General features: G+C 40.7%; 2 protein-coding genes across 3 annotated transcripts in view; both read left to right on the top strand.

The window, feature by feature from the left end:
* prmt3 (protein arginine methyltransferase 3) overlaps positions 1-4,254 on the top strand; it is a 268,134-nt gene extending 263,880 nt beyond the window's left edge. For both annotated transcript variants that reach the window (XM_073047729.1, XM_073047728.1), the window contains one exon: positions 3,968-4,254. In XM_073047729.1, the coding sequence (XP_072903830.1) occupies positions 3,968-4,077 (110 nt within the window). In that variant the 3' untranslated portion in view covers positions 4,078-4,254. The remainder of the gene's footprint in view (positions 1-3,967) is intronic.
* A 19,783-nt stretch (positions 4,255-24,037) lies between these two features.
* The window catches only part of slc6a5 (solute carrier family 6 member 5), a 70,070-nt gene continuing 69,732 nt past the window's right edge, over positions 24,038-24,375 (top strand). The window contains exon 1 of the mRNA XM_073049747.1: positions 24,038-24,196. The gene's annotated coding sequence lies outside the window, so the exon portion shown is untranslated. The remainder of the gene's footprint in view (positions 24,197-24,375) is intronic.

The following is a 24,375-nucleotide window of genomic DNA, read 5'->3' as shown; positions in this document are numbered from 1 at the left end:
AGTACAGAGAAAATTTACAAGGATGTTGTCAGGACTTGAGGACCTGAGTTATAGGGATATGTTGAATAGGTTGGGACTTTATTCCCTAGAGCCTAGGAGAATGGGGGAAGATTTGATACAAAATTGTGAGAAGTGTAGTTTGAGTAAATACAAGCAGGTTTTTCTTCCCTTTGAGGTTGGGTGAGACTGGAACTAGAGGTCATGGGTTAAAGGTGAAAGATGAAATATTTAAGGGCAACCTGAGAAGGAACTTCTCTTAGAGGGTATGGCAAGTGTGGAACGAGCTGCCTGTGGAAGTGGTGGATGTGGGTTTGCATTCAACATTTAAGAGACATTTGCATAAATGTACATAGATGGGAGGGCTGTGGTCGATGGGACTGGGCAGATTAATAGTTCAGCATGGATTAGGTGGGCTGAAGTAAATTTCTGTGCCTTTGTGTTCCAATATACTGATAGATAGATTTGTGCCACAAATCTAATTATAGGCATGTACATGTTAGTAAAAATATATTTTTTAGCAACAGACTTTATTTATTTCATATTATCTGAAGTATCTTCACAAGGCAGTGACTGACACCAGTGTCATTGCTGCGAAAGTAATTTCCAATGTAGCAGTTGATAGGTATCAAAAATATTACAGAAACAGTACATTTGTTCTTGCATTATCTGTCATTAATTGTCAATGCCTCCATGTGATTCCTGGTAACTATTTGCTCTTCTTGTTTATTATAAAACCAAGGATTTAAAAAAAAATGAAGCAGCCAAATAAAACTCTCTAAAAGGAGAAGACAAGTGATTTGTTATCCAATGATAATTAAACAATCATTTCAGTAGACTCATATTTATTTTGTTGGCCCCATATGATACCAATGGCCATCTGTTTATAAGCAGTAATGGTGCATATAATTTACTTGAAGGAATTGCACTTAAATTTTAACTTCACACAAAACAGAAAGGTGGTAAGGCATGCTTGGAATTTTACAGGATGTATTTAGCTAAGGCTGATAATGGTGGTTTCTGGTAGGTGGACTGATAGAGAACTGTGGAACTTGACAATACTAACTGGCATAGCAGTTAGCATAACACTATTACAGCACCTGTGGCCTGGGTTCAATTCCGCTGCTCAGTGCAAGGAATTTGCACGTTCTCCCCATGACTGGAAACTCTGCTTTCCTCTGACATTCCAAAGCTTAAGGGTCAGTAGGTCAATTGTTCACATGGGTGTAATTAAGTGGCATGGGTTCATTGGACCGGAAGGGCCTGTTACCATGCTGTATCTCTTAATAAATAACATTTCATTTTATATATCTACAATACCATTGGTGCGAAGTTTCAAAATGCAGTTTTCTTCTCTGCTTCTATGGGGCAATAGAAACATGAGCCCTGTGAGAGGCACTCTGTTGGTCGAGGTCAACCATGGATGTTGCATCCCAGCTATCTACATGATTCGCAAGCCAAGGCACTGTCATATGGAGAATAAGCTGTTGCCCACGCAGCAGGTCCCCCTCTCCACGCAGCTGATGAATCCAACATATTGATGCAATTGTGAAGGAGGCAGGCCAGCGTTTCTACATCAGTAAGAGTTTGAGGAAATTTGGCATGTCACCAAACACGCTACCAAATTTCTGCAGATGCGCAATGGAGAGCATTCTGACTGGTTGCTCCAATTCACAGGATCAAAGGAGGCTGCAGAGGGTTGTAGACTCTGCAAGCTCCATCACATGCACAGCCCTACCAACCATCAAGGACATCCTCAAGAAGGTGGCATCCATGATTACGGACCCTCAACATCTAGGACATTCCCTCTTGTTACTATCAGTGGGGAGAACCTGATGGCAACGCTCAAAGTTAAAGGGACAGTTTTTTTCCACTCTGCCTTCAGATTTCTGAAAGTTCCATGAAAACTACCTCTCAATTCTCCTTTCATGCTATTTATTTATAGTGATGTTTATGTCTCACACTGTACTGCTATCACAAAGTAACACATTTGACAACATAAAGTATGTCAGTGAGAATAAATCTGATTCTGAAGATAGGATTAATGCAGATGGATGCCCATTGGTTGGCATGGACCACAACTGGCCAAAGGATCTCATTCCCACTGTATTTCCATTTCCAATGTTTTAATAGGATATGAATCCAGATCTACTGATATGGTAGTGAACATAGACTAAGCAATCCCATAAATCATGAACACTTAAAGCAAAGGGTGATAGGTGCTTGATTAGTAAGGGTTCCAAGGGTTACACAGAGAACGTCCTAGAATGGTGTCTAGAGAGAAAAATAAATCGGCATGATTGAATGGTGGAGTAGACTTAATGAGCCAAAAAGCCTAATTCTGCTCCTATATGTTAAGGTCTTATGGTCATGTGGACGTAGGACATTTATTGAGTTGAATCTCATGGGTTCTAGTTGCCAGTACCAAGGGAACTGCCAGAGTTGAGCCATTTCCCATCAGTGCTGGATCCACAAAAGTCCATTGTAAATCGAGTGTGGATTGAATAATAGATACCTGTGAACCATGACTCACTAAAGTTCTCCTCTCTGATCCTGAACCATTCAGAGCTGGTGTACATTCAGAAGCCCCATTAATTTCAGTGAGGATTCTCAGTCTGATAAGCAACCAGGAGACTTGTATTTTACTGACTTTTAATTAATTCCTTAGTATTTCAGTGTTGTATTTTTAGATTTTATTTGGCCCAAAATGTCAACTGTACTTTTTGCTACAGATGATGCCTGGCTTGCTGAGTTCCTCCAACATTTTGTGTGTGTTGCTTGGATTTCCAGCATCTACAGATCTTCTCTTGTTTCTAAAAATCTGTTGTTTTTATCTAACTCTGTGGAGACATATAGAAACTGTTTGAAAGAAAGACCCCAACATTGTCACTGTCAGAGGCTGTCAGTGCAGATGAAGAGCATAGACACCAAAGTCTAAGTAGTGGGTGCATGGGGACGCAATGTAAATCCACATCTCTGGCATGACGTGGGTTTGAAGCACTTCCAAAGGCAAAATTGTTGTTAAACATTCATTGCCCTAGTGTTTGCCAAATTTTTCAGGACATCTGCTGAATGGGTAAATAATAGTCTCAAAACAAAGCATCATTAATGGCTTAGATAAAGTGAACATGTAAACGATGTTTCCAATAGTGGGAGAGTCTAGGACCAGAGAGCAAAGGCTCAGAATAGAAGGAGGTCCATTTAGAACAGAACCGAGGAGGAATTCCTTTAGCCAGAGTGTGGTAGATCTTTGGAATTTATTGCCAGAGACGTTTGAGAAGTCATTGGGTATATTTAAAGCAGAGGTTGATAGATACTTAATTAGTAAGGGCATCAAATGTTACAGGGAGAAGGCAGAAGAAAGGGATTGAGAGGGATAATAAATCAGCCATGATGGAATGGTAGAACAGACTCGATGGGGTGAGTGATCTAATTCTGCTCCTTTGTTTGATGGTATGATTGCCTGCAACTGAGCGAACACTGCATAACAATGCTCAGAGGGAACTTTAGATCTCCATGAGTGATGTGCATGAATTCAGCAGGTGAAATTCCTCTTTGGAGATCCAACAGATTTGTTTACATCTATTTAGAGATACAGATTAGAACAGGCCCTTCTAGTCTAACGAGCCTGCATTACCCAATGATATGCATGTGAGCAATTAACCAACTAACCCTTGTGTGTTTGGAATGTGGGAGGAAACCAAGCATCCAGAGGAAACACACACGGTCAAAGTACAAATTCCTTACAGGGAGCAATGGGATTGAACCCAGGTCACTGGCACTGTCAAGCATTATGCTAAACACTATACTAACGTGCCTCCCATGTATCAACACTGCTGTGATATGTATAGCTACCATTCCAAACCTTTCTTTCTTTGAGGGCCAATAATCAGATTTGTTTATGCACAGTGAAGTTTTGCCTACTCATTATTTCTGTATCGATAGAGTAATATGTTCCTTTTGGTTCTAGGTGATGTCTTACATGGGAAGATTACCTGCTGCAAGAATCGAAAGGATCCTCGATCATTAATTGTAACACTCTTTATTAACGATACAAAGCAAACGTACAGTATTCAGTGAAGATTTGTTCGCTGGCACCACAAGGTCTGCCTCCACCTCTTCATTTTGTTTCAACGGATTTAGCTCTCCGCATGTCTGATAATTGAATGTCCATTTGTCATATCCAAATGAAGTATAATTTGAAAATTCAATGACTTTGATTTATTTTTCACAAATAAAGCTATTGAATAACTTGAAGGTTGTGTGTCAGTCATGGGTCATTTTATAAATATGAACTTAATATAAGTCCTGTTGGTTACGTTATCAATGATAACAGAACTCTTCAATGTTATGTGGAGGTATTTTGCAATAATGAAGAATGGAGTGATTTTGGAAAATGCTTTTTGTACTGGCTACTGGCTGAATATCTCTATCACCCTTTTCTGGAGGAGACTATCTACTATCTAAGACTGTACAAATTTGGAATAAAGTGAGCATTCTTATTAAATATTTATTTATTTAGTTGTTTGGTTAGTTATAGCTACAGCATTTAACGGCCCCTTCCAGCCCAACGAGCCCAGCAACCCACCTATTTAACCGTAGCCTAATCACAGGACAATTTACAATGACCAACGAACCTACTAAGCGTCTTTGGACTGTGGGAGGAAACCGGAGCACCTGGATGAAACCCACGTGGTCACGTGGAGAATGTGCAAACTCCTTACAGATGGCACCAGAATTGATCTCTGATCGCTGGAGCGCCCCGAGCATCGTGCTAATCACTACGCAACCGCGGCACTCTGCCTCAGCCCCTTTTGTAAGTTGTATCATTGTACGACTGCCGTATAAGTGCCAAAACGGGTTATGAAAATCAAAGATCTGTAGATGCCGGAAATGTGGAACAAAAACGGAAAATGTCGGAAACACTCAGTAAGTCGAGCAGCATCGGTGGAAAGAGGAAAAACTCGTGTTTTAGGTCAAAGGTCATTCTGACTTCGGTTTGTGATTCGTCTCAAAAGCATTCATCAGAATTGGTTAGGGTGACCACTTAGAAGAGCAGCTGCATTCACTCTTTCACTGAGCTTTCAGTTGCCTGCCAGACCTTGCCACTCTGAGGATAAAAATATGTATTATTTAGGTAGCTTTAAGAATACATTTTACTCGTTAGAAAATATTTTGAATGAATTTTACTTACCCAACCCCACTCCCAGCCTGCCTTATCTGTCAGTGCCTTCATACACTCTTACATTGAAGCCCAACATAAAGTTGAGGAACAGCACCTCTTCTTCCCTCTGGAGATATTGCAGTCATTTACTCGTTTTCCATGGATTCTGCCCGCCACACTGAGTGTTTGCAATTTTGGGTTCAAACATGCAGACTAATTTATAGCCTAGGTGACTTCAGGGGAAGTGTGCACCAATTAAATGTAATAATGATTCTGTGTGTATCTAGACAATTTAGCAAAGACATTGCCTTTTAATGTGCTGGTGAAGTCTATTTTTAAGCTGAATAGTGCTGTGAGTTCCAGTGTTTTATCTCCATCACATCTGAGTCACCCCTTCATTTAAAACAGTTACGTAAACAGAGGCATTAACAAACTGAACATTCATCTGTTAGCAAATGGGATTAATTTAAGACTGTTTACATACAAGTTAACATACAAGTTTATTTTTCTTGAAGGGGAACTGTTGGTAAAGCTAAATGATTTTTGTTCTGTTAATTGTTCATCTTAACTTCAAGAAACAGGGACTAGTGCAAAGCTGGCCATTTGCTTTCAAAGTCACCCATGGAGATTTGGGGATTCTGATTTGCCTCCATATGAGGTAAAAGAACGTGCATGCTAGATATGTGTCTAAGAAAAATAAGTTTCTCACTTTCAAACCAAATCGCCACATAATAAACCTGTGCCAGACCTCTCAAAAATACACTTCAGACATAAATATATGTGAATCACTGTCAGAATTTGCATATTGTTGGGAATGATAGCACAGTATTAAAGTTCAAGTTCAAAGTAAATTTTATTATCAAAGTACATCTACATCACCACATACAATCCTGAAATTCATTTTACTGTGGGCATACTCAGCAAGTATATAGAATAGTAACTATAACAGGATCAGTGAAAGATCAGCATATTGTGCCATGCAAATATAAATAAATAGTAATAAATAATGAGATATAGACTCTTTAAAGTTGTGGGAAACATTTCACTGATGGGACAAGTGTGAGTGAACAAGTAATCCAGTGGCCAAGACCAAAGGTCTGGGAAGATACTCAAATCTCACCCACTGGGCGGCAGGATAGCGTTGTGGCTAGCGCAATGCTTCACAGCACTGGCAGTGAGATTGGGGTTTGTTTCCCGCCACTGACTGCACGGAGCTTGTACATTCTGCCTGTGACCTGTTTCCTCCCTGTGCTCCAGTTTCCTCCCACATTCCAAAGACATACAGTTAGGGTTAGTGGGTTGTCAGCATGTTGCAAGCGTGACAACACAATCCTCGCTGATTTGAGACTGATGCAAAACAACACATTTCACTGTATGTTGCACTGTGCATGTGACAAATAAAGCCAATCCTATACCAAGCGGTTGAGAGATTTAATTTTACTGAATTAAATAAATCTTAAAAGATAAAATAGCATCTGCGATAGTAAACATAAAGGCCTGAAATGTAAAAAAAAAATGGATTCACTGATGTCTCTCACATCCTTACCCATCTTGATCTACATGTGACTGTGGACCCACAGCACACATTCACCTGTCCCTCTGAAGTGGGCCAGGATGCCATTCATTTGTACTGCATTAGTATGGGTCACCATGTCACAGTATTGAGGAAGGACCATCGGATCATTAAACACAGACCTTGCCATTATGAGGATGAAAAGTAAGTATGTATTACTTATGTGGCTTTTAGAAAATATTTTGATGTGAAGTAAAATTATGTATTAACTGAAGTTGTTACTGTAAAACAATGTCTATCATTAAGTTCTTTCCATTTCCACTTTGTGGTTTTTCACAAATACAAGTTAAGGTATTTGGATACAAATTGGGGATTGCTATTAGCTGAAATATAAGCGTGGCTACGGGAACATAACTAAATATTCATGATATTAGAAAAACACACCGCAGGAGCACTCTGTAATGTCTGTGTATTCAATACCTCTGCAGTCTCATTACACAAGAGCTTTTTGAGTGATGGTAGCTGAATTTAGTCTTTTAAATGTCTTCATTATAAAAGACATTGCATTTTAATAAAGTTCCACCGCAGTGCTAAAAGTCACATAGGGAATTCCTGCAGTGAACCTGTCAGATCATGAAAGATGCCTAACAGAACCGTGTAATAGTCTCTCAAAATACCCATTCCAAGTTTTTGTTATGATTCTTTTGAAATTAATAGAAATTGGTAAAAAGAAAACAGATTCATAGAGCTCTCTACAGCACATGAGCAGACTTTTTGGCCCAGTCTGTGCCAAACCATTAACCTGCCTCATCCCATCAATTAATCTGCCCTCCATGCCCCTACCATCCAAGTACTCATCCAAATTTCTCTTAAATGTTGAAGTCAAACCCCCATCCACCAATTGTGCTGGCAGTTTGTTTCAGACTCTTGCCAACCTCTGAGTGAAGAAAATACCCCTCGTGTTCCCCTTAAAGAGCAAGTATAATGGTGGAGAGAATTTACATGCATGATTATCTTCTTGGCCTGGTCACTTAGTAGATGCCATCAGCTGAAAGTAATGTGTTTAGAAAGGATAAGAACAGCAGTAAGATGTAATTTTGGTTTTATGCTGAAATTCAGCATTATCACCTCTGTCTTAATAAATGTTAACCAGGTCATGTTTAATATGGATCTGTGTGTACTTAAAACAATTTAGGTGTACTGTCTACTTAAACACTGCAGTTGTCCACCTTTCAAAGCCTAATTCTGTCTTGAAGCTAATGCTGGAAGTAACCTGTGTTAGAAATGGATTGGTCTCTGTTATGGTTTTCTACTATCAGCATATGAGCAAGTTATTTTTGTGTAGCTGAAGTATCACTCTCTGTTCCTTGCAGCATATCCCAATGTGAGCAGGTAATATCTGAAACAACTGGATAAAAGGAGAAGTCAATGCAGAATATTGAGAAGAGGAAAAAACATTGTAAACATGAATTTGTTGCAAACGCTTGATTATCTTTATGTTGTCACAATGTACAATAAGCAGTACATCTGTGGGCATAATGTCCTGTGTGATTCTAGGATGTCTGAGAACAATGTAAATGGGCTGCAGTGCTTATGCATCGATGCTTCCTCACTGCATGTGTGCGGTGTTGCTAACCAACCTTCGACTCGTGGCATTTTTCGGTATTCAGTAAAAAAAACCTTGTCTTTTCCATAAAGGGAGATGAAAGGCTGCCCCAGTAAGTGATACCTGCACGAATGCAGTTTACAGATTCTACACATACTGCACCAGTAGCAAGCAAGATGAACTGTTTACGATTTCTGAATTCTGAATTGGAGAACAATGTACTGCATGTCTGAAGCCACTGTAAATTTAGTCCTGTAGCCATTGTGACAATGATTGTAAGCCTCTCAGATTTCAAGACTGAAACTGTAAAAATTAGAGTTAGTTAGCCTGTGAGGAGAGATTCAGCAGACTAGGTCTATGCACTCTGAGGAATGTACCTTTATCAACTGATATGTAGTCACGTGATAATTTTGCAGACCCTCATTCCAAAAAATGGTTGCTGCAACCTCACCTGTCATACTACTTCCCTGTTAATCCACTGTGTCAGATACTAATCATTAAAAGATTGATCTCAAGCTGAATAATTCTATTATGTTAACTAACTTGACCTGATGGCAAGAACATTGATTTCTCTAACTTCCGTTAATGCCCCTCCTCCCCTTCTTACCTCATCCCTTATTTATTTATTGATTGATTGATTATTTTTCCCTTTTTCTCTCTCTCTGTTCCTCTCACAATCACTCCTTGCCTGCTCTTCATCTTCCTCTGGTGCTCCCCTCCCCCTTTCTTTCTCCCTAGGCCTCCTGTCCCATGATCCTTTCCCTTCTCCAGCCCTGTATCCCTTTTCCCAATCAACTTTCCAGATCTTAGCTTCATCCCTCCCCTTCCTGTCTTCTTCTATCATTTTGGATCTCCCCTTCCCCTTCCCACTTACAAATCTCTTACTATCTCTTCTTTCAGTTAATCCTGACGAAGGGTCTCGGCCCGAAACGTCAACTGGACTTCTTCCTATAGATGCTGCCTGGCTTGCTGCATTCCACCAGCATTTTGTGTGTGTTGCTTGAATTTCCAGCATCTGCAGTTTTCCTCGTATTTGCGTTGTTAACTTTATACTGTCTTTATAATGTCAAAGGTAAGTTTCTCACACAGAGAGTGGTGGGTGCATGGAACGCACTGCTGGTGAATGTGGTAGAGGCAGATATAATAGGGTCTTTTAAGAGTCTCTTAGATGGGTACATGGAGCTTAGAAAAATAAGAGGGCTATGCAGTAGGGAAATTCTGGGCAGTTTCTAGAGCAGGTTACATGATCAGCACGACATTGTAGGCCGAAGGGCCTGTAATGTAGATTTTTATATTTCTAGTTTCTATTCCAGATGTAAACAGGAATGAACCAAGAAACCATCAGTCAATCTGAAGAAGTTATTGAACCACTATCAGTGATAAAGTAATCTTTATTTAGAAAGGTGATGAGTAAATCAAGATGCACAACCCTGTATTATTTTTAGAAAAAATAGATTTTGTGTGAATATGTTGCTTGAAATCATAATTGAGGTAAAGCAGAACTTTTTCCTACCTTAGGCCACAAACTTATCAATCACCCCTCGTATGTGCCTAATGATAAACCTGAATATGATATGGGTCTGTACTGTCAATAAACCGATTGTTTGGAATCAAATGACCTTGCCTGGTGTCACAGGGCTAGGTGTGTCTGCACCCGTGCCACCCCCTGCCCCTGGCACTCCTTCTCCAGCACCTGTCCCACAGCACTCCACCATCGCCACTTCCAACATCCTTCGCTCCCGCCAGATTTACAGACTCATTCTTTGCTCCATGTTGACAAATGCAGTACTGTGCAAAAGTCTTAGGGACCCTAGCTATATATACAGTATCTGTCTGAGAAGGTGCATGATTACCTTCTTGTGTTGAAGTTCAGTGATTTTGTTTTCTGCAATATGCAATTAAAGTACTGCTTTCTGTCATTCTATACACAGGTGCACAACTGACCAATGTGGAACAATAGATTTGGTTGGCTTTTGGACATGTAATTCTTTTGTCCTCACCCCTTATCTTAAGTTACAAATATGCACAAGTCAAGCATTTATTAACTTCTTAAATTATACTATTGCGCCTACCTCAACCACTTCCTCTAGCAACTTGTTCCATATACAGTGCTCACCACCTACTGTGTGGAAAAGTTCTCCTCAGTTTCCCCTCTCACCCTAAATCTATGCCTCCTATTTTTGGTCTCTTCTACTCTGTGGAAAAGACTGCTACCATCCTCTGTATCGAAAGTTTTGATAATTTTAGATGTTTGTATGAGATCATCCTCATTCTTCAAGGAGTAAAGGTCTAGCCTGCCAATCCCTCCCTATAAATCAGGCCCTCTAGTCCTGGTAACATCCTTATAAGTCTGTCCAGTTTAACCACACATTTCCTATTACAGGGTGACCAAAACTGTAGACAATTCTGCAGGTGTGGCCTCACCAATAAGCTATACAACTGCAACATAATGTCCCAGCTCCTTCCTCTACACTAGCATCATGATTAGCACAATGCAATTATAGCATCAGTGACCCAACTTCCTTTCCTGCAGCTGTCCATAAGGAGTTTGTATGTTGACCCATGACTGCATGGGTTTCCTCTGGGTGCTCTGGTTTCCTCCCACGTTCCAATATAGTATGTGCTAGTGGTTAATCGGTTACATGGGTGTATCTGGGTGGCGCAGGCTCATTGGGCAGGAAGGGCCTGTTATTATGTCGTATCTCTTCAATGCCCTTAATGTTGAAGGCCAGTGTGCTATACACCTTTTTTCACCTCCTTGTCCAACTGTGATGCTACTTGCAGCAAACAAGGCTCGTACTCATAAGCAATATACACAAAATGCTGGAGGAACTCAGCAAATCAGGCAGCATCTGTAGAAGGGAAATAAACAGTCAAAGTTTTGGGCTGAGACACTTCCAAGAACATCACTGCTGAGTGACTCTTCCTTGCTGCCCACAGAATAATATTAGCTGCATTCCAGTCTTCAGGAACTTCACCTGGCTCATGATGAAGCGAATATCTCTGTAAGGACCTCCGCAATTTCCTCACTTGACTCCTGCAAAGTCTGAGGATGCACTTGATTTGACCATGGGGACCATACACTTTAATGCTCCAAAAGGCTTTAAATACCCACACCCTGGTATTATGAATATCAACCAATAGAGGTGATACTTCTGGGTTGTGCTCTCAAAGAGGCCTTGATGAAAAACCCCAATGCATTTGTAGCAAGTATACACTACAGTATCTGATTATGTGTTAATGGTGAAGTGAGTAAATGTTTGTACTAGTGGATGTACTAGTAAATGCTTGTACTAATGCCAGTTAAGCATGCTGTTTCGTCTTTGATGATATCAAGCATTTTAGATGAGTTCAGGCAAGTGAACATAATGTCGACCTGTGTCTTGCAGTTTGTGGAAAAGCTCTAGTGAATCACTGACTGCAAGATACATACCCAGTAAGTTATTGCTGGTGCAAGTAAATGAATTGAAAGTTTTGTACTGAAAGAGTTTATACTGGTGAAGCTAGCAAAAAGAATGGGGTGATTGTCAAGAAGAGGCATTAATATCCATTCTAGTTGGAAATGATCAGTGGCCAGTAGATTTGTTGTTTGTTGTTTCTTTACACACCTTATGGCACATCAGGCAGCATTTTTGCAGTTTCTGTAGCATTTGGCTATTTTTTACAATATTTTTCACTCAACTTGACACAGACACAAAGCAGATTCCAAGTCTGAACCATTGGTCTTGAAGACCAGTGCTGATGACACTACACCACTGGCCAGCTTACTAGTTGAATGTTGGACCAGAATGTTACTTTCCACTTACCAGCCAATGCCTTTGTGTTGAAGAGGCGTTTCTGAATTTAGGTATGGATTGCCTCTGGTGTCAAGAGCTGTCTTCTCTCGCCTCACATCTGAAATTCGAGTTTGTGGCCATGTTTTATCCAATGTTAAGATGAGTACAGGTACTGGAGAAAACAGGCAAACTGAAGTGCTTTATGTGCAGTGGATGTTTCTTCAGAATAATGTTGCCAAAACTTTCTATCATTTTGCTGACAATTGCTGCATCATCCACATACTCTCCATTTCTATGTTTTGCTACTGTTAGTGCAAATTGGGCAATTTCCTGCTGAGGTTAAGTGGCTAAAACTTGATGTATACCAAAGCATTTTGCAGCCAAATTAGGTGTGATCTAATCATTAGGGTATAATTCAGCCAGCTCTCAGATACATGTTCACGAGTAAGAGATAGATATTCAGCAGGAGACACAAGAAACCTGTCAGCCTCTTCAAATAGTGCAACTTCAGAAGTAATTCATTTAATGCCTCAGCATATAGCACTCCATCAATACCACAGTGGGACATGAAATGACAGCCTTATGACTCCTTGGCTTCTAACTGAGTCATCACTGAAGTAATAAGGATGAATAAACTGATAAAATGTAGCATTGGATTTTGCACTCAATTAAATTGGGTATTTAATCAGTGAGCAAGTGACTGTATGAGCAAGCAATGTAGATGCTTACTGTATAACGATTGATAAATTAGCAACTTTCTACATACTGAATCATCACTACTCCTCGTCATTGTGGAGAGGCTTATGAGTTCCTGAGATCTAGAGTCTGAACTTTTGTCATCTGGTGCTTAGCTCTTGTTAAGGTCACACATGGCAGTAAGATCAGAGAGGAGATTCCAGTCAAAATGTGATCCAACCAAGAAGACCTCAGTGGTGGAGCTGGTGGAAGATGATGACATATCACAGCAGCAGTGAAGGCGGAGGAAAGCTTCAGCAATGAAGGGTTCCCGGATATCTTGCATTCCATGCCACTGGACCCTGGCCCTTAACAGACAAGGACTGTGTGGTGACTGTCTGTGCATCAGCCTCCTCACATGAAACAAAGTCATTACAGACAGTCTCCATTAACATCCCAGATTGGCCTCAACAGCCTCCTGAGGACCCACCAAAAGACAACCCCTGAGGAGAACATCATACTCAACTCATTGCACTACTACTACTACTTAATGAATATCTAATGTGATGGCTTCTTCAAGTTGATATTTGTTATTCGTTGTTTATCATACTTTGTGTCCTGTGAACATTTAAGTAACAAGGAATTGTGACCAAATATCAAAAGAGAAGAGACAAAGTGTGTCATGGTCCCTTCTGGCAATTGCCCACCTGGCTACTTACCTCAGGAATTGGGCCTCAATCACCTCGTTTAGTTCCCAATCATTCCCAGGTTCCACTAACTACAAACACCTGCTTTCCATCAGCCAATGCAGTACATATAAAAACCCAGTGAGCACAGCAAAGAGCTGCCAGTTCATTGGTTGACTGTGGTGTGAGCAGTCTTGTTTCCTGGTCTTTAGGATGACCAGCTCTTGGTCAAGCATTGCTCCTGGATACTGACTCCATGCTTGCTATGTTAATAATGCCTCCTGACTCTGCCTCCATGCCTGTGTTCTGCACTTGGGTTTGTTCCTATGCTATGTCCTTGCAGCAAAGTGTTTCTAAAGTTGCCTGGTGATTCAAGCAAGACAAGAAGTCCAAGATTGGATGAATACAGGGTGGAAATTTAAAAATAAGGCCAGCAACAGAAATCAATGGTCAGAGGAAAGTATTTCTAAAGCAATATATGTGAGTTGACAGTAATAGATACTATAATCATCTCGAGATGTCTTAACTAGACCTGTGCACCACTGGGGAAGCTTTCCAAAAGCTTAGATATCAAGGAAGAGGATGTGCTGGAACTTTTGGAAAGCATCAAGTTGGATAAGTCACTGGGATTGAATGGGATGTACTCCAGGCTACTGTGGGAGGTGAGGGAGCAGATTGCTGAGCCTCTGGTGATGATCTTTGCATCATCAATGAGGATGGAAGAGGTTTTGGATGGTTGTGGATGTTGTTCCCTTATTCAAGAAAGGGATTAGGCATAGCCCAGGAAATTATAGACCAGTGAGTCTTTCTTCAGTGACTGGTAAGTTGATGGAGAAGATCCTGAGAGGCAGGATTTATGAACATTTGGAGAGGCATAATATGATTAGGAATAGTCAGCACAGCTTTGTCAAAGGCAGGTCATGCTTTATAAGCCTGATTGATTTTTTTGAGGATGTGACGAAACACATTGAGGGTGGGTTAGTAAATTTGCTGATGACACGAGGTTGGGGTTGTTGTGGGTAGTGTGGAGGACTGTCAGAGATTACAATGGGACATTGATAGGATGCAAAACTGGGCTGAGAAGTGGCAGATGGTGTTCAACCCAGATGTGCGGAGTGGTTAATTTTTGTAGGTCAAATATGATGGCAGAATATAGCATTAATGCTAAGATTCTTGGCAGTGTGGAGGATCAGAGGGATCTTGGGGTCCGAGCCCATAGGATGCTCAAAGCTGCTGCGCAGGTTGACTCTGGTTAAGAAGGCATGTGGTACATTGGCCTTCATCAATCTTGAGATTTGAGTTTAAGAGCCGAGAGGTAATGTTGCAGCTATATAGGACCCTGGTCAGACCCCACTTGGAGTACTGTGCTCAGTTCTGTTTGCCTCACTACAGGATGTGGAAACCATAGAAAGGGTGCAGAGGAGATTTACAAGGACGTTGCCTGGATTGGGGAGCATTCCTTATGAGAATAGATTGAGTGAACTCTGCCTCTTCTCCTTGGAGTGACAGAGAATGAAAGGTGACCTGATAGAGGTGTATAAGATGATGAGTGGTATTAATCATGTGGATAGTCAGAGGCTTTTTCCTGGGGCTGAAATGGCTAGTACAAGAGAGCATAGTTTTAAGGTGCTTGGAAGTAGGTACGGAGAAGATGTCAGGGTTAAGTTTTTTTTTTATTCAGAGAGTGGTGAGAGCCCGGAATGGGCTGAAGGCAGCAGTGGTGGAGGTGGAAATGATAGGGTCTTTTAAGAGATGCCTGGATGGCTACACAGAGCTTAGAAAAATAGAGGGCTATGGGTAAAGCCTAGGTAGTTCTAAGGTAGGGACATGTTTGACACAGCTTTGTGAGCTGAAGGTGCTGCAGGTTTTCTATGTTTCTATGAAAGGAAGGAGAAATATCTCAGGGTACACTATGTGTTCGTGTCAAACCAGTCATAATGTAGAGAATGAAAGGAATTGTTGGTCTCATTGAATGAGAGAGAATATTTTATTCCTAAATTAGTAATCCAAGTTTATCTTTTTACCTTCTACATATAGTAATACCCTGGATTAAGTTCGGCTGTAGCTCCAACAACATTCATTAAACTCATCAATATTCCTGATAAATCGGTCAGGTCAATTGCCAATCTATCATCATAAACATTCACTCCCTGTGTTTGCATATTGGGGTAGCAATGTTAACAATGCAGTACATTAATTTTCAAAGTCATCTTTGTCTGCAAGGTCAAAATGATTGCCTTTCCCCCTTGGATGCAGAAGAATACAATTAAGTGGCTTTTGGAGCCACTTCAGAGAACTGTTAAGAGAAAGCCACCTGGTGTGGTGATAAAAGCATTAATAGATCTCCAAGTTTGTGGACTAGGTGAGTTTTCATAATACATGAGTAGCTTTGTTTTTTCTGTATTTATATCTCAAACAAGACCACTACCTGTTGCTGCCTTTTGGACTTTACTAGGTTCAACTTAATTATGGCAAAATGGTTGTATTTTTAAAAAATGTTTGATCTGTCATTCATCCATTCAGGAAAATGAATAAACATGAAAAATCCTCAACAAGTAGGGTATATAATGTTCTTTTCATGGAAGCAAAAAATTAGGCAAGCCAAGTTTCTTTCCTCTGTGGAAGGAAACTAAATAACTTACAATATTTATTGAGTTTAAATCAAAGAATAAAGGGCATAATGAGAGGCAGGTGATTACCTTTTAGAAAGAAAGCTTTTCATTGCTGAATAATGATACAAATCTTTCACCTAAGATTTCTGTGTCAACTGCTTTAATGGGAAGTATTCAATGGGACACTGTTTACAAATATTGTAAAATGATTTCAATATGAGAACCACAATTACAAGCAATTTTAGTTGTTAATATATAATGAATGTTCATCTAAGACTGTCATGTTCTTATACATAATATTTTGATAAATTTTCCATGATGTTGAAACTATTAACTGGGTGCTGTATATATGTATATATTATATGTATGTGTATGTGTGTATATATGTATATATATTTGGATAACTCTAACAGATGCATATCATTGGAGTGTAGAAGGTTGAGGGGGGATTTGATCGAGGTATTTAAAATTTTGAGAGGGATAGATAGAGTTGACGTGAATAGGCTGTTTCCATTGAGAGTAGAGGAGATTCAAACGAGAGGACATGATTTGAGAGTAAGGGGGCAAAAGTTTAAGGGAAACACGAGGGGGTATTTCTTTACTCAGAGAGTGATAGCTGTGTGGAATGAGCTTCCTGTAGAAGTAGTAGAGACCAGTTCAGTTGTGTCATTTAAGGTAAAATTGGATAGGTATATGGACAGGAAAGGAGTGGAGGGTTATGGGCTGAGTGCGGGTAGGTGGGACTAGGTGAGATTAAGAGTTCGGCACGGACTAGGAGGGCCGAGATGGCCTGTTTCCATGCTGTGATTGTTATATGTTATATGGTTATATGGAAGGATCAATAAACCAATTGTTATATGTTATATATTAAATTTTTAAATAGTGAAATATAGACAGTGAATTTTTAAACAGTGAAATATAGGTATAGACATAAACTCCCCATGGGGATGAATAAAGTATCTATCTATCTATCTATCTAAAAGTGTTTGTAAAGGGATGGAGAGGACATGACAAATTATAAATGCCCAAGACAAATGAACGAGTGTGAACTCTTGAGGTGCTGAGGCTGGAGGGGATGACAAAGATTGGGTAGGGGTAAGAGGAAAGGATGTAAAGACATCCAAATATGCTGAAATGTTTTTTATTATTTAGCGATACAGAGTGGAGTAGGCCACGGTCCCAGCAACCCCACAACCAGAATTTTACCTTGGGACAATTTACCATGACCAATAATTAACCTACCGGATAGATTGGACTGAGAGGGGAAACTCTTCAAACCTCATGACAGTTGTTATCTTCGCTCATTCCTATCTTCTAAGCATTTCCATGTCCAATCAGAACGAGTTAGAACATGCAGAATATTGTACAGCACAGGAACAAAACCTTGGCCAGGCATTCCCAGCCTGAGCTCCGCGGCCATTAATACCACCCACTGTTATTGGTCTGCTTTTCGCTTTCGGTGGGAATTCCTCCCCGCGCATCGAACGACAACGTTGCCGTTTTCTCAGCATTTTGTCTGTTCTATGAAGCCGAGTTGCTAGTTTGATGCTCAACCCAGCACTGATGGAAGGCGTGCAAGGAGTCGGCTGGACTTGAACCCAGGATCACTCGTCCCAAAGTCCGGTGCAGATGCCACTGCACCACCAACAGGCTAGGGGGTATTGGTCTACGCTTTTTTTTAAAAAAAAGGTTGGGAACCCTTGCTTTAAGCTAGTCCCATCTGCTTATGCGTGGGCTTTCCCTCTATTCCATGCCATCACATGTGTTTATCTGAATACCAGTTAAACACTATTTATGTTTGTACCGGCTCTCCTTGCAATGCATTCCAGGCACTTCAAAGAAGTGACAGGGACATGGTAGCAATGTGAGGGAGGGAAAAAAGTTTTCTTCCTCAAATCTTCTTTAAACCTGCTCTCTTCTCACCATCAACCTATGCTCTCCGTTATTTGATATTTACACTCAATAGGTCAGTCAGTCGCTGCCTGCACAGAGTACAGAAGCTGCTTTTTCAGGAATGCACTTTCTGTCTGCATAGTTGCTGCATCTGTATTCACCAGGACTCTCCAGGCTGTACATTATTTCCACAGGTTTTCAGCACATGTTATGCCTTTTGTTGCAGTTGCTACAGGTTTGACTTGCTGGTTATATTATCTGCTCAGAACATCAGACAGCAAAACCTTCACTGGACTGTGACTGTAAACAGACAGATTTATTAAGCATAAAGTCAGTAAGTTTATATAACAGTACTGCATTGTATCCACCTTTTGTCAAAACTCAATGAGGTTTGGAGGAAACAGCGGACCTAACACATTGATGTGATCACAAAGGATGTACACCAGCATTAAGAGTTTGAAGAGGTGTAGTATGTCACCCAAGACACTTACACATTTCTAAAGATGTACCATGGAGAACATTCTGACTGGGTGCATCACAGCCTGGTGTGGAGTCTTCAATGCACAAGTAGCTGCAAATGGTTTTAGACTCGGCCAGCTTGATCACATGCATAAACTACCCCAAAATTGAGTATATCTTCAAAAGGTGGTGCCTCAGCAAAGTGGCATCATCACTAAGAACCCTCACCATCTGGGATATGCCCTCTTCTCATTACCACAGGGGAGGAGGTATAGGAGCCTGAAGACCCACACTCAATGATTCAGTAACATCTTCCATCAGATTACTAAAGTCAACTAACACTTTTTTTTTGCAACACCTACAACAGGCTGGAGGAACTCAGCAGGTCGGGCAGCATCCGTGGAAAGGAGCAGTCAACATTTCGGGCCGAGACCCTTCGTCAGGACTGAAGAAGGAGGGGTCAGGGGCCCTATAAAGAAGGTGGGGGGAGGGTGGGAAGGAGAAGGCTGGTAGATGCCAGGTGAAAAACCAGTCAGAGGAAAGATCAAGGGGTGGGGGAGCGGAAGCAGGGAGGAGATGGGCAGGAAAGGTGAAGAAGGAATGTAAGGGGAAAGCACTTTGTGTAGTGCAAGAAGGCAGAATCATGAGAGAGGTGATAGGCAGCGGGAGGAGAAGGAGGCAGAGTGAAACTGGGATGGGGAATGGAGGCGGAGGGAATTACCGGAAGTTGGAAAATTCCCACCTTTCCTGCCTATCTTGTACGTGTTGCTTTGACCACAGCATCTGCAGTGTACTTTGTGTTTACTTTTTTTAAAATATAGTTTTGTTATTTATGGTAATTTTATTTCTTTGCACTATACCACTGCTGCAAAGCAACAAATTTCACGCCATCTGAGTCAGTGATAACAAACTTACTTTTGATTCTGCAGTTGTGGCAATCCTTGCTGAGCTGCAGTACTAATATGCATGCAATATCTGGACACCGAGTGTGATCAAAGTTGACGATGGTGTCTCTAGTAGTCTTTCCAATTCAGCAGACAAGGTGAATTCACAATTTTCTCCCAGGTTTCCCCGGAGGCAGTAGGGTAAGGAGAAGACGTCGCATCTGCCCTCACGGAAAACTCGAACCCAGGTGCAACTCGGACCTAGGACCGATGCTGCGGAGTTTCCGCTCCCCAAAGGAGCGTGAACAGACATGCACACCGCAGATGAAGTGGGGAGCACTTGTTTCAAAGAATACAGCCTGCTCCCCATAGCCCGCAGGCCGTTTCCTGCTGAGACACATGTACAATCCAGGCTGGCGCACTGAGCCCGAGCTTCATTGACAGCCGATGGACGCATATGGCAAAAGCGACAGTAAAATGCACATGAGCAATGTTCGTTGATTTGAAAGCAGTTTCCTCCTGCTACTGGAGTCCACGAGCATCCACACTCTCCCACGTTTGTTTCTCGCAGTCTATGTGGCACACTTCACTCTTAAAAGATAATTTGTTATTTACTATGTTAAACGGTACTTCCATCCTGCGCCATCTGTTCCTGGCATCGGAAACAGTGTCAGTATGCATTTAGGCATGAAGCGATATTGGAACATGTCATCTATAGGGGCCACACTGGAGCAACCAGGTCTGTTTATTCGCTGTCTGCCTGTGTAAACTTCACGCGGCGAATCCTTAATCAAGACATTTCTTAAAGATTGGACCGAAAGGCAAAGTTAACTCTCACCCACAACGTCCGCTGAGAAACACGGCTGGAGTATTGAAAGCCATTGCACTGTTTTGAAGATTTTATGCAACGCCAAGGACGGGAAGGCGTTTCGAAGTAAAACTGCATTGGCTGGTGTTTTCCTACCCCCCCCCCCCACCCCTCATCACCTATCCAGATATTCATGGAGATGTCCATCTCTCCATCTCCAAATGTATTATTCAATAAAGTTATAGATACTAGCATCGCCACCACGATGAAGCAATGTCAGCTCCAATAGAAAGGTCATGTCATACGGATGCCAAACTCGCATCTCTCCAAACCGATCATTTACTCCCAGATAAAGGCTAGCGAGCCCCCGTCCGGCACGAAAAGCGCTTCAAAGATGACGTCAAAATCAGCTAGAAGAAATTCAACATCCCATATAATATCCGAGAAGACGTCCACACGTAAAGGAAATATGTTCAAGAGGAAGTTGTGTTGCATTGGAACGATCTCTGTTGTGCCACAGAGAACAAGCGGCAGCCACGAAAGGCGAGACAGAACATCCAAAAGACCCAACCATTACCCACAGCTACCATTTGCTCCTGTCAACATTGTACCAGAATATGTGGATCCCGGATCGGCCTCTACGGTCATCTGAGGACCCACCACCAGACAAACCTTTAGAAGGACATCATACTCAACTCGAGTGATTGCTATAAAGACAAACGTTTAGGGGAGTTGCATCTACTCACTGCCTGGACTCTGATTAAAGTAATATAATATTAATTTATTAATGATTGATTGCTGAGATTTTACACTATTGATGTCTTATACCTTTGCACAGAAATTTTATTTCTTGCCACCTTCTCTATAGTGTTGGACCTCTGGAAAAGATTAATGGAAATTACACGATCCCTGTGCCCATGTTGTGACGTTTTTGAGTCTTTCTCGTGGCAAGGTTTGAAATGCTTGAAATAACTTGTCTTGATAAAATGAAGCTGGAGTCATATTTCGAAATTGCGACTTCCTCTAACATTATTGAGCGTTGGAATCAAATCAAATCGCTAGATGAAACATGTAAACCCAGATGTTTAATGTAAAAATCCGCTGCAAATAACTGACATTACAAGACATTTAATCAGAACTAAGTCTGGGTTGATTTCACTTGATTATAGTTTAACAGTACATTGAAACTTACTAACGATAAGTTTTGTGTCTAAAAGTATTTAACGTTTTCCAACATAGTCGAAAGCAATACTTTAAGTTCCACCTCAAGTTTATTGTCATTCAACCGTACACATGTTTTTTTTTGCCAAAGAAAACGACGTTCCTTCGGACAACACAGTGCATATAACCCATACACACAACACATTTAAATTAATAAATAATAAGGTGCACAAGTTAAAAACTGAACAGTATAGTGCTACTAGCGCTTCATGAGTGATGAGACCTAGGTTGTGGCAGGGAGTTCAGTAGTCTTACGGCCTGGAGATAAGTTTACTTTATGCCCAATGGAAATATGTTTTACCAATACAATGGCCCAACTAGATAAACAACGAGATCGTGTCGTTAACTTAATTCGTTGTTGTCTAGTCTTTCATACGATATGAATCTCCACATTAAAACTCGCCTAGCAGTAAATATGGCCCACTTTTTTCAGGACTTTGTTGTTAAAAGCGACAAAGCCTTGGCACTGAGGACAACAATTCTAATGTTTTTTTTAAAAAATAACATGCTTATATTGAAGTGACGTCATGCCAAACTTGTACATTCCTTTAGGCTATCTCAATTTCATACTCAATCTCATTCAGTATATATTGATATAAAATAGACAAGAAGAAACCGGATTCTTTCGCAAGCTTTGTTTAAATTAAGATATCAAAATTCAGAGTTGTAAACAAATTTATTATCAAAGTACTCCCGTGAGATTCATTTTCTCGCAGACATTCACAGTAGAACAAAGAAATACAATACAATTATTGAAAAGCTACAGGCAAAGATTGGCAAGCAAACAATGCAAAAGAAGGCATATATGCGAATACAGTTAAAAGCAAATAATATTGACAAAAATAAATAAATATTGCAGAGAACATGAGTTCTCATATATACAAAAGCTAAATAAATAGAAGACTCGTTGCCAAGAAGATAGCATTAGTATAGATGTAGACGGCAGTTTACTGGCCCGTTAAGGGGGATGTACAGTATGTTACGAAGAATTTCAGGCGAAGACGCGCCACGAGTGCTTTAAGCAAAGCTATTGTTAATAACTGAGAGAATCTAATCCTAAAGCTGGTGCAAACACTGATCATTTGTATACGATTTGTTTGAATACGTTGTTTCTTCCTAAAACCTCGCTAATAATTTTAAGGCTTATAAAACGAACAGCTTTGCGATTGTCCAATCTAATTACACGAGTGACCTCAAAATACGTTCGGATGGTGAATCACAGCTTGCGTTTCCGCAGATAAAATTCCTATAATTGCATGCGTAATGTTTCATTTAGGCGTATTGCAATATGGGAAATATAATCCCAAGCTATTTTCCTTTGGAATGTTTTAGTAGATATGAAACAGCCAAATACCTAAATACAGCAAATACCCAAATACTCTTATTTGTTAAGAATGTGAAATAAACAGCACTCACTTCGCTACAATGGTCTCTATGTATTTACCATTCAATGATTTTAATCATTGTTTTACTTCAATATTTCAATGGTATTTAAATTACAATGCTAGTACGTGTAACTTTTTAGTGACAGTAGTCGGAATAGGATAAATGTACCTTGGCTAAATAATAAACATGCTGCTTTTAAATTTGGACTTAAAAAAAAATCAGCAGATCAGACAGCATCTATGGAAAGGAATAAATAGTCGACGTTTCGGGCCGAGACCACTCATGAGCTCCTCCAGCATTTTGAATGTGCTACCCCAGATTTCCATCATCTGCAAAATCTCTCGTTTTAAATAAAGAATTATTGGTTTCAATGCATTTATACATTTCAATATTTTAAAGAAACGCGACGCTTCCCTACCCTCAAACATATATTAAGGGGGAAGGGAGGGGAGAGAGAGAGATAGAAAGAGGAGGGAGGAAGAGGGAGGGGGAGAAGGAGAGGGAGCGGGGGAAGGAGAGAGAGAGCGAGAGATGGGGGAGAGAGAGAGAACATTTTGACTTGGTGTTTGCAGACTCCAATCGATGACGAAAAAGTAAGGAAATTTTTGAATGTTGTAAACACGAAGAGTTTTGGTTTTACCGGTGGGCATCATTTCGTTTTCTAAACGCAAAACTGAGCAGGAAGTTTTGCTTTAAACTCTTCAAAAAAAAAAGACATCTTCCATAAAATCTCATGAGCTTGACGCTGTTGCGACAGATAGCTTACTTTTAGATACGTTTTGCTAACTCGGTAATGATGACCGAGCCGTTTTCTGTCTGACAAAAATGTCTTTCAATCTAACGATAATGGAATGTGAAGTATTGCTGACACCTTCCGATGATATTGAATTTGTTTGATTGCACATTTTCCCTCAGTCAGAGATTTCCAGAGATATCGACGACTTGTTCCGGATTCCTGCGCAGATAACCTCTGGTGCTAAAGCCCGTTTGAGGTCTCTATACATGGTGAGGTCACCTGCTGAAAGAGCACGGCAGAAAGTCAATTACTGTTATTCATCTTTGACAAAGTAATTCAAAGCGGTATACGCTCTCAGGCGGCTAAGTGGGTGACGGTTGAAGAGGTGTTGGAAATTCGGAGTAGCACACACAAAAGGCTGGAGGGACTCAGCAGGTCAGGTAGCATCTATGGAGAGGAATAAAGAGGTGAAGTTTCGTGTCGGGACTCTTCATCAGAACTCCTGGTCTCGGACCGAGAGCCTTCTTCATCAGAACTTCTGGTCTGGCCCGAAACGTCGGCTCTTTGTTCATCTCCATAGATGCTACCTAACCTGCTGAGTTCTTCCAGCATTTTCTGTTCGTTACCGGTGACTACAGTTCTGAACTCTGTTCTGCTCCATAGCCGTAAGGTGAACAGAAGAGTTCAAATTATATTGGCGATGGATAACTAAAATATGTTGAAGTGGGAATATGTAGATATGGTTCCGACAAAGCATGCGCAGTTTGATGTTAAATATAGGTGAGTGCAAGTTTACTGAAAGTTATGTAATCATTTATCCGATTGTTACCTTAGTTTTTTTGATTAATTAATTTAATTTTTAAAACGGCCGCCTCTCCTGGGACAAATATCCAAGTGATCTCAATTAATCCAATTGTATATCGATTAGACACGTTACTAACACAAGCTGATGTAATAGA

This window comes from Hemitrygon akajei, chromosome 6 (genome assembly GCF_048418815.1).
Source record: "Hemitrygon akajei chromosome 6, sHemAka1.3, whole genome shotgun sequence".
NCBI lineage: Eukaryota > Metazoa > Chordata > Chondrichthyes > Myliobatiformes > Dasyatidae > Hemitrygon > Hemitrygon akajei.
The sequence above is the reverse complement of the archived record's forward strand: the minus strand, read 5'-3'. Positions and strand labels throughout refer to the sequence as shown.